This window comes from Homarus americanus, unplaced genomic scaffold (genome assembly GCF_018991925.1).
Source record: "Homarus americanus isolate GMGI-L3 unplaced genomic scaffold, GMGI_Hamer_2.0 scaffold6317, whole genome shotgun sequence".
NCBI lineage: Eukaryota > Metazoa > Arthropoda > Malacostraca > Decapoda > Nephropidae > Homarus > Homarus americanus.
Genome location: NW_024730668.1, coordinates 21,480,480 through 21,493,460, shown reverse-complemented (window position 1 = coordinate 21,493,460; position 12,981 = coordinate 21,480,480). Strand labels below are relative to the sequence as shown.

At 41.0% G+C, this 12,981-nt stretch overlaps 1 protein-coding gene across 1 annotated transcript; it reads right to left on the bottom strand.

The window, feature by feature from the left end:
- Positions 1–1,470: 1,470 nt before the first annotated feature.
- LOC121867321 (stearoyl-CoA desaturase 5-like) lies at positions 1,471–7,449 on the bottom strand. The gene has a single exon (XM_042367231.1). The coding sequence runs from the start codon at positions 7,305–7,307 to the stop codon at positions 6,267–6,269; it is 1,041 nt and encodes a 346-aa protein (XP_042223165.1). The 5' UTR covers positions 7,308–7,449; the 3' UTR covers positions 1,471–6,266.
- Positions 7,450–12,981: the final 5,532 nt, after the last annotated feature.

Genomic DNA, 12,981 nt, shown 5'->3' with positions numbered 1-12,981 from the left:
TGACAATTCGTGGATCATTCTCACATATAAAAGAGGTCATTCTAATGTTAACATTATGTTACACGTTAGCATGTGTAAATCATCCCTGTGTTTAATATTCTCCACACATGTTAGCAGACGTGTAAAATACTAAAACAACTACACTAGAGTTCCTACAAGTACATAAGTATGTGTGTGTATGTATGTATGTACAATATACGTTCGTATGTAACTATATATGCATGTGTATGTATCAATGTAAGAACATTTATATGTATGCATGAATGTGTGCATATATTGCTCGATGCATGTGAGCATGCAAGTTGATTATGCGTGTGGTTATGTATGTACGTATACGTGCAGGAATATGTTTCGCCGGGCAGGGGGGTAACTATGGGCAAGTTTCTTAATGCCGTTTACCTCTGTCTACCCAGCAGTAATTGGGAACCTGGATGTTAATCGATTTGTGGATAGTGTTTCGGGGTAATGGTTATCCAGTGCAGTCGGCGAGTTGTCCGGTCTTGGACTATTCCTTGACACTAGATCATGCAACACGTTAACTTAAGGTGCTGTTGTTGTGTTGGCGAGTTTCTACACCTTAAACAATTTCACGCCCAGGTGGCCCTAGGGCCGGCCATCCTCGTTACACAAGTGTAAGTATGTACGTGTGCGTATGGATGTGTGTAGGTATGTATTTGTCTATGTACGTGGGTATGTATGCATGTGTGTATTTGTATATAATTATGTCAATGTGCGTATGTAGGTATGTAATGTATGTGTAGGTACGTTTTTATGTATACATGTGTATGTATGCATGCATGCAAGTATGTGCACATGCATCTGTGAATGTGTATGTATAAATGTATGTGTATATGCATGCATGTATACGAGTACAAGTATGTGCATGCATGCGTTTGCATGCATGTACATTATGTATGTATGTATGTTTATCTATGTATGTATTTATGTACTGTATGTGTATCTATGGATGTGGCTTTGCACGTGTACTACAACTCCCCACTGGTTTCGACTAGTTACAAAACTCAACAAGCTATATTATGGTAAGTGGTTATGCCTTTTCCAACACCAATGTCCATCCAGTGAATTTGTGGGTGTGTGATGGGCAAGACATTGTTCTGCCATCAGGTGCGTTGAGGTTTACAAAATGGTTGCCGGAGCCTAGATTTAATAATATTTGTAGATGTGAAAGCATAACCACGAGGATGCCAGGTATTAAATGAGTACAGGTATTAAATGTTCAGACGAGTAAGGTGTTCAGTCAGCTTGTGTGCTTTCTGTCAAACCAACAATGCAGCTATCCCCTTATACTAGAGGCGTTTATACCAGTTCTTGACCAGAGCAGTTTTCCTCGTCTTGTGTGTTTACAGATTTCACTTTATTTAATCTTGTAATCAGGATTTTCTTTCACTTAACCAAACACCTTTCTTCCATAGACAGTTTTAGCTTCACAGGGATAACTAAAACAAATCGATTACATCGCATTTTATTGACTACAATTTTGATAACTTTCCAAGGAAGACTAGTAACCTATTTAGACATGTAGATTCAAAAGGTATATAATTACATTTTCAAAAAATAACATTATTACACCTCATCTGATTTCAATAATTTCTGAAGTACACTTAAGGAGCAACAGCTTTACATCAATTTCTGAAAAAGTCTTTACAAAATAATTAACCTTCCATGCAATTGCATTGCTTGTCAGGCAGGTCATCTTATAACATATTGTGATGACTTCAGCAAAGGTCTCCCATGATAACACGTGTCTGGACGCTGGCGCCACCCAACACGCCATCAGTACAAAAACATGAAAAAATAAATGTTTGTTGAAATAACAATAAACCTTTATAAGTATTCAAATGGAACATAAATCAATCATACTAAAACCGTACAAAATTGAAGTGGGTAACCAGATTATACCAAACATTGGTCACTAGGTAGTGTTGTAAAAACTGACGTCAACAAGGCTGTGCCAGAGCCCAGTGGGGACACCCAAACCTGTTGTGGGGGTTGACGGTAGCAGTCTGGTAATATTGACATTGTGGTCCGAAAAGTGATAGTATGGCAATAACAGTACTCTGGGAAGTGGTACTAGGGAGTGGTCAAAGACTAACATCTCAACGGGAATCTGTTGATCAAGCTTCACCGTCACCCCTAAAATGCGAGAATAAAAATTGAGAACTCTTACCTTAAACGTGAAACGGTTTGGTCAACTCAAAACAGTCACACAATACAAAAAATCAACAGACAACAGCTTACGAAAGTACAGAACAAAAATCAAATTATAATACGAAAAAAATATGCAAATGGTCGACTTAATGCAGTAGAAGTCGGATCCGTTTCAGGACAAGTAAAGAAAATAATTTCCCTTAAAACACATTTCACACAACTATAAGTATATATGATATAAAAATGGTACCATGATACTGGTTAAGGTATGAACCTGGAGTTATTTTTTGTGAGAATGTATGTATGTACACCTGGAGAGGTAAGAAATGACATGGCGGGGTGTTTGCGTGTAGAGGAATGATTTGCAGCGTCGTTCGCCGTTAGACACGCAGTTGACACGGTCCAATGTGACACGGTGACATCATGTCTTCTCAACCTTTCCTGAAGCAGTTGCATTGTAGCACATATCACAGAAGGTTTTTTTTTTGTCTTACAACACGACTGAGAATGATATTACATTATACAGAAGAACCAGCACGGAGAAATGTATTTTATACAACAGGACTGGAATGGGTAATACATGATAATACAGAACCAGCAGAGGAGAATATATCATACAACAGCCTTGACAGCAAAACAAACATTACAGCAGATATTATAAAAACCGATTCATCAAACTATGTATGTGGCAGCCCTGTACAAATACTGGAGTGTCTTTAAAGCATACATGATAATTAATACAATCAATACACAACCCATGACTGGGACTCCTTCATATATTTGATGAATCGGTAGAGCTAAATACAGTACAAAGCAAGGGAGGGCCCAATCGTGAAGATATGGCATTTATCAAGCACACCGGTCTTCCGGAGGTACTGTGGTATAGGCTGGTATAATACAACATGCAGTACATAATCAGCTTGCATAATAAACTAAACAAGGAACATTATACAAATCCATACATAAGCATGTAGCCTATTTGGGAGCGGAAACTTCAATCAGAATTTGATTGGTCCAGTGAGTGAATCTAATACTGCAATCCAATTGGTCATTCAAAAGGTCAGGATGAGCTCTTGACTGGTCGTGTGAAAATTAACAGTTCACAATCCTGAGTGGTACTGCAAGAGTAAAGTAAGGAAGAGCCACCAAACACACCGGACTGTGGGCAGTGGGTGCTCGTCTGTGGCTAGGCTGGCTTGCCCAACCCTACCTATGAACACCATATACAGTAGTTGAGATATAACTAGTAACTATATATTCTCCTGCAAGTTAATACAGTCAATTTCAAAGAATTATACATTTGACAATTTTGATATGAATGCTTATATCACACGGTTTAATGTTTTATCTTCGTAATATTAAGCTTTGCTGGAATGTAACCATGGCCTCTATCGTACTCATCACACTCCAATACATGGGGTAACATTCTATCACATGTGATTTATACCAGATTACTCTGATGAAATTCTATCACGCAGGAAAAAATAATTCTACCATTCTCAAATTGTTACAAAAGTTCAGTAACACCCTTCAGATGGTGGCAATACAAAAGAATATATAACCTATCAGACACTGACAGGTCACTATGTTTCAAATAGTTCACTAAACTTCTGCATATACATATAATATAAACAATTCATTCACGATGTTTGAACGTCAAACATTGATTATCAAAACCAGTATATAACTAACCTTGCTGGTATCAAATGTATTTAATAAGTGATCACTTTAAACTTGCTGTTGCCTAACCATGGACAAATATCCAATGCCACAGATAAGATTGACAAAAAAATAATAGTTTTACTGGAGCCACATGAAGCCTTCCAAAGTAGAGTGGGCGAAAGTGGGTAAATTTGCCACCAGCAGGCAGCACCAGGCTCACCAGGAGGCAGTGGTGGTGCAGGCAGCACCAAGCTCACCAGCAGGCAGTGGTGGTGCAGGCAGCACCAGACTCGCCAGGAGGCAATGGTGGTGCAGGCAACACCAGACTCACCAGCGAGGTATGGTGAATCAGGACACCACTATTCCCCTACTCTTGGGCAACACATGTTCTGGTAAAAGTCATTTTAACTAGTCCCTCGTCTGTTATTGAGGTTATGACGACAAGGGCAATGTATTACACTCAAGAATAATAAATGGTGGTGTCAATTATAAATACACCCTTTGGCACCACCATAAACTTTTAGTACACGTAACAAAATAGTGAATGGTAATGCAGCTCATACACAATCGAGAAATATACTCTAAATAACTCCGGTTACGTGGTCAGGTGAGGGCGGGCATGTGCTCAACCTAGTCAGCTGATAGAGGTAAACAAAGTACTTGGATTCCTCACTCGTGCGAACCACCATCCTACACACCTCTTACACTACAACACAACACAACTCAACTCTGAAATATTTTGAAAACTTTATTCAGTCCACGGGTTTACAGTTGGCTGAAGTAACACTACTTCACTTCATTTCATTTAAGAGCGCAGAAAATATAATGTGGGTTTCTAAAGCCATTTGATACCGTCTTAGCCAATACTCTGATACTACGGCCACGTCGCTCTACCTATCAAGATGAAATTATGTTTTATTGATTTAATCCACGTGGAAGTTTAAAAGCGTAACCGACAGTGACAAAATTAATCGATATGAAGTCTAATTTATATAAAATATCCATATGAAATTCCTTAACTTTTAAATTCACGTATAAAGAATATGATTTTTTAACAACTATGATAAGAAATAACGGGAGACCGAGGAAGACATGAAGCAGTCCCCCAAAGCAGTGACTCACGGTCTCACGTTTTCTCAGTTACGATCAAGGTAGGGGGAAGGTTATTTGTAGGCTAGAGAATGAGGCTGAGATTTTTGTGTGGCGTTGACGAATCTCTACGTCCATTACCATTAATAATTAAACTATGACTAGAAAGATAAAAGGTATCGTATATAGTGAATGGTCATGTGATTAATGTTAATTAGGCAGATCATTGACAAAGAGGGTAGAGAAAGGTTACTTATAGACACGGCCATACTGCTGTACGAAAAAGAAAACATGACAAAATTGGCTGGCATACAAGAATGTTAGCTTGAAAAGGTTTCCCAGTCTGGATGGTGACAAGCATGATAATTATGGACAATGTCTAAAACCAAAAGTAATATATATATATAAAGTATTGCTTAATAATGATCAAACTATATTTATGCATAAATTTCACTTAAAATTCCTTACTTATAGTGCCAAGTCTAGGTACAAACAATGCCAAACAAACCAACCCTTCAAGTTGCAAGAATCAAGAAGACACGCTTTAAAATTAAATAAGTTACAATAAACTCGTTTGTTGCCACCTTCAATGAGTACTGTAGTTAACATGCTTCGTGGAACTTCAAGGGAGCATGTCCTAAATCGGTCATCCATAATGAAGTTCCGAATCAAAAAATTTGCTTCAACATTTCGGAGACTTAAATCTGAGTGACAACTCAAGAACGAACTAATGTATTTTAATGATAATGATCTTGACACGTACTACCGCTTATCTTTGAGCGTCGCACCAAATGAGGTACGCCGCCAGGAATTTACAAGTTTGAACATTAAATAAAGTTTTCTGAATATTTCCAAATTAATTCAAGTTCACAGCAAATTACAAATGTTAAACTTGTTTAAACAAAATATAAATTAGATGAACTAAATAACCTAATTAATACCCAAAAACCTTTTGTTTACCGGGGGAAATACACCCCAGATTTCACTTGGGTACAACCAGTTTCCATACATATATAATTTCTACCCAAGACAAACATTTTATTCTATTCTGCCATATCAGGAAAAATTGTATTTCATCATGGGATTCGAATGTTTTCCTTATAAAAAAAATCTTAGAAAAATTTACTATATATATACTTTATATTAGTTCCGTTATTCAAATTGAAATCCAAAACAAATGAAAAACAAAACCTACTCATGGAAGTTTGAACATCACTTCTACTCTACACGTATATAAATACCTTGACTTGCAAGAAAACTTTTATAGAGCGCTGGGAGAGGTGTTTGAAGTGCCATTGTGCTTGTGGGCGTGTAGAATATACATTTGTGCAATAAGAACTAGTTCCTCACTTCGTCTTCATGGCGTTTTCCACGTAACTGCCGTCTCCTGTTCGATTGGCTCGCTTCTCTATCATCTCCGGCGTGACTGTCTTTAGATCATAAGCCAACCCAATCTTACTGCAAAAGCCGATGACCAGGCTCGTGATGTTGTAGTCGACTAGTCCCCCGAGCTCGGCGGTGCGGTAATCCCAGGGGAAAACGTGATGATAGTTATGCCAGCCCTCGCCTAACGCCAAATAAGCCACCACGGGGTTCTGGGAAGGGTAAATACTCTTGTCGAAGGGCTTGTTTCCTACCCAATGAGCCAGGGAGTTGACAAGCCAGGTGACGTGAAGGACGGTGGTGTAGCGAAGGAAGCCAGCCACCATTAGGGCGTTGACTGCATTTTCCTCCCAGAAAAACCATGGGAGGAAGGTGGGCATCACGAAGCACGTTAATAACACCACAGGTACGTAGTGTTTGCGCTGCCACATCACTATTGCATCTTCCTTCAGGTCAGACAGGTCTAGGTTACGGCCCTTCTCAATAACTTTAGGGTGTTTGCGGTACATGAGCCACCCCATGTGAGAGAAAAAGAAGCCGCGGCGTGCGTTGTGGGGATCGGCGTCTGTTTCACTGTATTTGTGGTGCACTCGGTGGTCCCTGGCCCACTCAAAGATGTCGTTTTGGAAAGACAGTGTCTGGAAAGCTGCAAGAATCACACGTAGTGGTAAAGTTGCCTTGTAAGATCGATGAGACCACAGGCGGTGAGCACCCATTGTAATCCCTAACGCAGCCATGAAGTACAGCAACACACTGAAACCTATCGTTTTCCACTTTACTGCGAAAATTGCCAGGTATAACCCATACACAGAGTACATGTGTAAGAGTGCGAACAATATTGCATTTCGCCAAACTACTTTAGACCAGTCCAGATGACGAAGATCGTGGATGATTCTCCGTAGACTTATATCTACTTCTCGCACCTCCATGTCGTGGTGGTGGGGGGCCGTATCATCTTCCAACAGCTCCCCTTTAACTTCCTGATCTGGGGCTTGTGGCGCCATCACTCCTCAAAAGTAAAAACCAATTGCACCAACCACGATATTGATAGAGTCACAGAGTAGCTACAGCAAGCAGCTTCGTTGAGTCAAGATCGTATCGACTTCCCAAGACGCCGGCTCAGAGCTAACTGGCTGTACCGGTGCGCCAGTGCCCATGTTATTCTGTCAACGCACGGTAGGCGGAGCTTAGCGATAAGCGTCCCACTCTCGCTAGAACTTTAAATATTTACACAAATTTAACTCATTTATGAATACTGAAAATCTTCTATTTTTTTCGTAATAGATGTAATGTTAAAAATGTAAACCACGATATTAAAACATATAGTGATTATAAAGTACTTACAGCGCATACTGTGTCATTTAAAACCAGCATGTAAGAGGATGTGTCTCATCCGATCGATTAGCCAACCAGTGCTCGCTACCATGATGACGTCATTAAGTGGGGGATTCAAAGAAATTTGGAGCCCTTGAAATATACTTGAAAATATTAGCAATCGTTCTACTACTACCGACTTGCTTGTAAGGATGATTATAGATTATCGACGAACAATACGAGAAAAACAAAATGCAATAATCTATTAATGTTTAAAATTGGTGATAATATAATTAATCACCTGCCCGATATACACGTCAGGAATCAGTTACACAGTATTAGTCATACGGGTTATTACTAGCCCTGTGACGACCCCCAGTGAAGGTCGATTAAAGTACAGATCAGCAGTTACCTCAATATCCTCATTGAGATAACGTGTGCAGTTGGTGTCATCCCTCATGCATTACTGGTTATTTAAATTATTTTTCATTTATTCTCTTTGCTACTTTGTTGAGTACTGTACTGTCGGTAAGTACTGGGCGCGTACTGGCTCTGTTGCGTAGTACTATTGGCAGGTATTGATTCTCTGTTGCGTACTGTTGGCAAGTACTGGCTCTCTGTTACGTACTGTTAGCACCTACAAAATAGGCAAGCGGTCTACAAAGATAGCGATAGTCTAACTTTATCTAACCTAACCTAAATATCTTACAGACCGCACGCTATAGTTGCACCACTTAATTAACAATGACGACGAAGCAAAGGGAATGGGCTCGTCCATGAAAACTATTTATTTACCGTCAAGGTCAGAGGAACATTAATACGTAAAAAAACATACCGAAAAGAAAACATGTTTGTGATTTAGTTGTGTAAACGACCTGAGACTATTTGAGACTGAAATGGGATGTGTCAATGAGCCAAATTGATAGTTATTGAGCCGTCTATGCTTCTTTCTACGACTCGTATGACTTTCGCTCGAGGGAATATATATATATATTTTTTTTTCGTCTTGGTGAACTTACTAATTACTTGTCTTTATATGGGTGTTATTCTGGACACGACATCAACTATAAAGAAAAAAGTTATATTTTCCAGCAGATTAATTAAGAAATCGTGGCATATTTTTCCTGCCATATCCTATCCTAACCTAACCTCCACTATCCTAACCTAACCTCCCACAACTAACCTAACCTACCCAAGGCTACGAGTCGCATTTAGTTTCTGACAGGAAAAAAATATATCAGTATTTACCATTTTTTTTTATTTTTTTTTAATAGGCTTATTTAAACAACAGATGGGAGTGTGAAGGTTGGTGGGTGGCAGAAAGTGGTGTGTTGATAAGTGGGTGGCGGTTGTGGGTGGCAGGGTGGTAGTGGGGGATGGTTGTGGGTGACAGGGTGGTAGTGGGGAATGGTTGTAGGTTGTGGGTGGCAGGGTGGTAGTGGGGTATGGTTGTGGGTGGCAGGGTGGTAGTGGGGAATGGTTGTAGGTTGTGGGTGGCAGGGTGGTAGTGGGGTATGGTTGTAGGTGACAGGGTGGTAGTGGAGGATGGTTGTAGGTGGCAAGGTGGTAGTGAGGGATGGTTGTGGGTGGCAGGGAGGGTGGGTAGTGTATTTTGGGTGACAGATTTCAGATTTGCTCCGCGAGGGGATTAGTTTATCCTGTGTACGGCAAAGCGCAAAAGCGTTTAAAGCTCCTAGCAGGGAAGCATGCGGAGTTCATGTTTGCCTTCATGACTCATGCATTAAGGACGCAAGTGCCTGAAGGGCCATAGGATTTGTCAGCAAGTTACATGTAGTGACAGAATGATGAGTGTGTGGAGGAGAGAATTCCAGTTACAATTCATCTGTTTATGGCAAAGCGTGGCAGGTCCCTAATAATGTTAAGTTCAGGCCTGTCTCTAGGAGGAGGGATATCTGGTCAGGGAGGGAAGAGGTGTTGGTAACTGCTGGGGACCTGTAGGAGGAGGTCGTAGGGCAATTGAGGATGTAGTGAGAGAGGGTGTGAGAGTCGGGTAAGCCACAAAGTTTACAAATAGTGCGGCCAGGCTTTTGGGTGTAGGCAGGGTAGGTCATGCTCTATATGTTGTGTCAGGGAGCGTGGCCCTCTACACCACCACCAACCTGGAGAAGGGGGATTGTCCCTCTCTTTGGTGATTCAGTGTGTGTGTGTGTGTGTGTGTGTAGTCTTCCATACCAACAGATCGCGTAAAATGTTGGTCGGCCTCACCATCACCCTACTACTGCAGGAGGTCACAGGGACAGAGGTCAAGGTCACCGATGGTGAACCTGGTCGTACGAGTTCAGTTCTATCTTGGGGTCACTAGTCCGCTGTGTTATACCTCCCCAAGCATATAGGGTGTCCCAGAAAAATGTCCCTGCCTCCCTCTCTGCCTGCTCCCTGCCTCCTTCCCTGCCTGCGCCCTGCCTCCCTCTCTGCCTGCTCCCTGCCTCCTTCCCTGCCTGCTCCCTGCCTCCTTCCCTGCCTGCTCCCTGCCTTCTCCCTGAGACGCTGTGAATTGGAGGGAGGGAGCAGGCAGGGAGGGAGGCAGGGAGGGAGACAGGGAGACAGGGAGCAGGCAGGGAGGCAGGGAGTGCTTCCATGTATCTACTTGGTAATTGCACGCATTTATCTATCTCTTATTTGTAATAACTCTGTTCTTACACACATTTACATCATCCTTAAACTACGGTATAATCCCGCAATTGTGAGACTGCACTTGGGTTATGCAGTCCAGTTTTGGTCACTGCATTCAGCAGAATGAACATAAGACTCCATAGAAGGAATCCGGATGCGGATGACAAAGCTAATCCCGGGCATCAGGAGCCTTGAGCAAAGAGACAGACTAAGATGAGTGATGAAGGTTGGGTGTAAACGGGGCTATACCTGCCTAGAGTATGGGTCAATATGCCTAGTTTTCCTTCCTTCTCATGTTCTTAAAATTGTACAAGTGATACGTCATAAAAGGGAAGCACACTAAGTAGTATAGACTAGCAACAAGGACCAGGTACTGTACGTAGTCCTTAGGGTAACGTGCCTACAATTGTTTACGTCCGGGGTCACCAGTCGAGGACACCCGCATCGCAGTACTGACGTTAATATTAAAGGAATGTTCATAATTAACCCCCCCCCCCCAGTATTACAATAACTCCACCGCTAGTTTTACACACACACACACACACACACAGCCAGGAAATGAACAAATTATACCCTATCTATCGTCAGTAGCAACAACAGAACAAACCTTAACTAGTTACATAAGCTACTGGATAATCATATAAAGAAGCCTCACTCACCACCACCTCCTAACACTTACATTATCTCAAATGAAAGTTGTTGTCAGTATCTTCTCTTATCACATGATAGCTGCACAGCCACCATGATAGGTCACAAGTCGATTCTATGACCACCCATCTCACTCAAAAAGCAATAAGTTTGAAGATATGAGATAGACTGATAAGGGACTCTCCATTTGGTACTCATATCGTCAATTTAATTAATAATTAGGTAATATTTTGTGAGTTGTGAGTTATCATGAGAGATCTCCAACAGTGATAACGTTATCATTTCAACAGAATAAGTATAGTACGTCTGATGACAACATTTCCTCTGGTGATAATAATTTGGAGTGTTCAATAGAAGTCATTCGGTCTGCTTACCAATAACAAATATCAACAGGTAAAGGTTATCCTGTGGTGAAAGGAAATAAAGTCACAGGGAAAAAAACATGGTTTTTGGTTAGGGAAAAAAGTAGCAGGAAAAAGTCTTGTATTAATTCTATGTTTTTGTGATATTCCTCGTGTGTGTGTGTGTGTGTGTGTCTTAAGATAGTATGATTTGGTATCTCTTAAACACACACACACACACACACACACACACACACACGCACCATGGCACATTCATAACAACACAAAGATGAGGATGTACGATGTGTGCTCTCCTATGCTCTGTAATCTGCGTACAGGAAATAGACTTCACTTTGTCTTGGCGTCGTAGTAAATGTATTATTAAAGTCGTCACTGCTACCTCACTGTAACGAGACACTGTAACGAGACCTGTTAACGAGCTGGGGGTCAATCACGGGGTGTGGCTCATGTTATTGATAGAACAGAAATAACAACAGTTTACTTTATATCTTAATCTGTTATTAATTACGTACTGTGTTTAGGCTACTTGTTATCACGAGTACTGAACGATCGGTGTGATACTTGTAGCGTAGAATTTCATGGGATTAACAACCAATGAAGTTGTATTGGTGGAAATGGATGACTTATACTGTGCAGACAAGAGGTTGTAAATGGATATAGTGAGTTGTGAAGGAAGTATTATAGCAGGAGAGAAAGTACAGCATGCCAGTGTGTGTATTGACATCGGTTAGGTTGCTGAGTGTGTTGCGCCCGCATGGTAGAGGAAAATGTTCCACCTGGCAACCATACACACATACACACACACACACACACACACACGGATATTCTCTTCCACTTTTATCTGCATATTTTATTCTCTACACTCTGTTCATCGTTCTTCATCATGCTGTTCTTCTTTATGTATTTCTCAGTGCTTCTATTACTACATGCCGTGTCCTATGCTATGTCGATTCAATTCATCAGTCATTCCTGCAACTGACACACTAACTTAACCTAACCTCTCACTGTCCTTCTCACTCTTTGTATTCCCAGGTTGCATAATGTAGTTTCACTTCATTCACAACTTCTTAACTTGATTTCTAATACTTTGGAACTACTCTCCCCTCAACCTGTCACACTGCTTCCACCTGTTATTCAACACGGTATACTCCCTAGCTTTCACTCATAATTTCTCAGACATTATTCTAACTCTATTCCTCTCACTTTTTCCCACCTCATGGTTCCTTTTACTCCTTCTGCTCTGTTTTACGCGAATAGTACATCCAAATTTCTTTCTATTCATGTTAGTTTCACCCACTCTTTTTTATCATTCATTATATCCGAACACATATATACACTTTGCATTTATTGTTTCATAGTAACTGTATTCAAGAATTCTGAGTCACTATTCCCCTCACCCCAAGACTACAGGAGTAGGGGGGGGGGGAGGGGGTAAGGTGTATTCAGACCTCAGATAACTTGATTCTTTGTCCCTGGATGACTTGAAAAGGAAAAAAGGAGAAAATACTTGACCCCCATGAGTGCTCAGACTGACGTACAGTATTCCCTTATGTTCGAGAGCCACATATACGATGGGATTTTTAGAGTCATGTTTATACAAGGGCAGTTCTCCCGGTCCACCTGGCAGGATTGGTGCACACAAAGCCTCCCAGATTGCATTGCCAGCATTCCTGTCAACCGGCGTAATATGAGATGAATTGGTTGTGGCAGATGGACAGTC

Bases quoted from the DNA above. Each gene is read 5' to 3' on its own strand.
- LOC121867321 (XM_042367231.1), bottom strand. From the start codon at position 7,307: ATGGCGCCACAAGCCCCAGATCAGGAAGTTAAAGGGGAGCTGTTGGAA.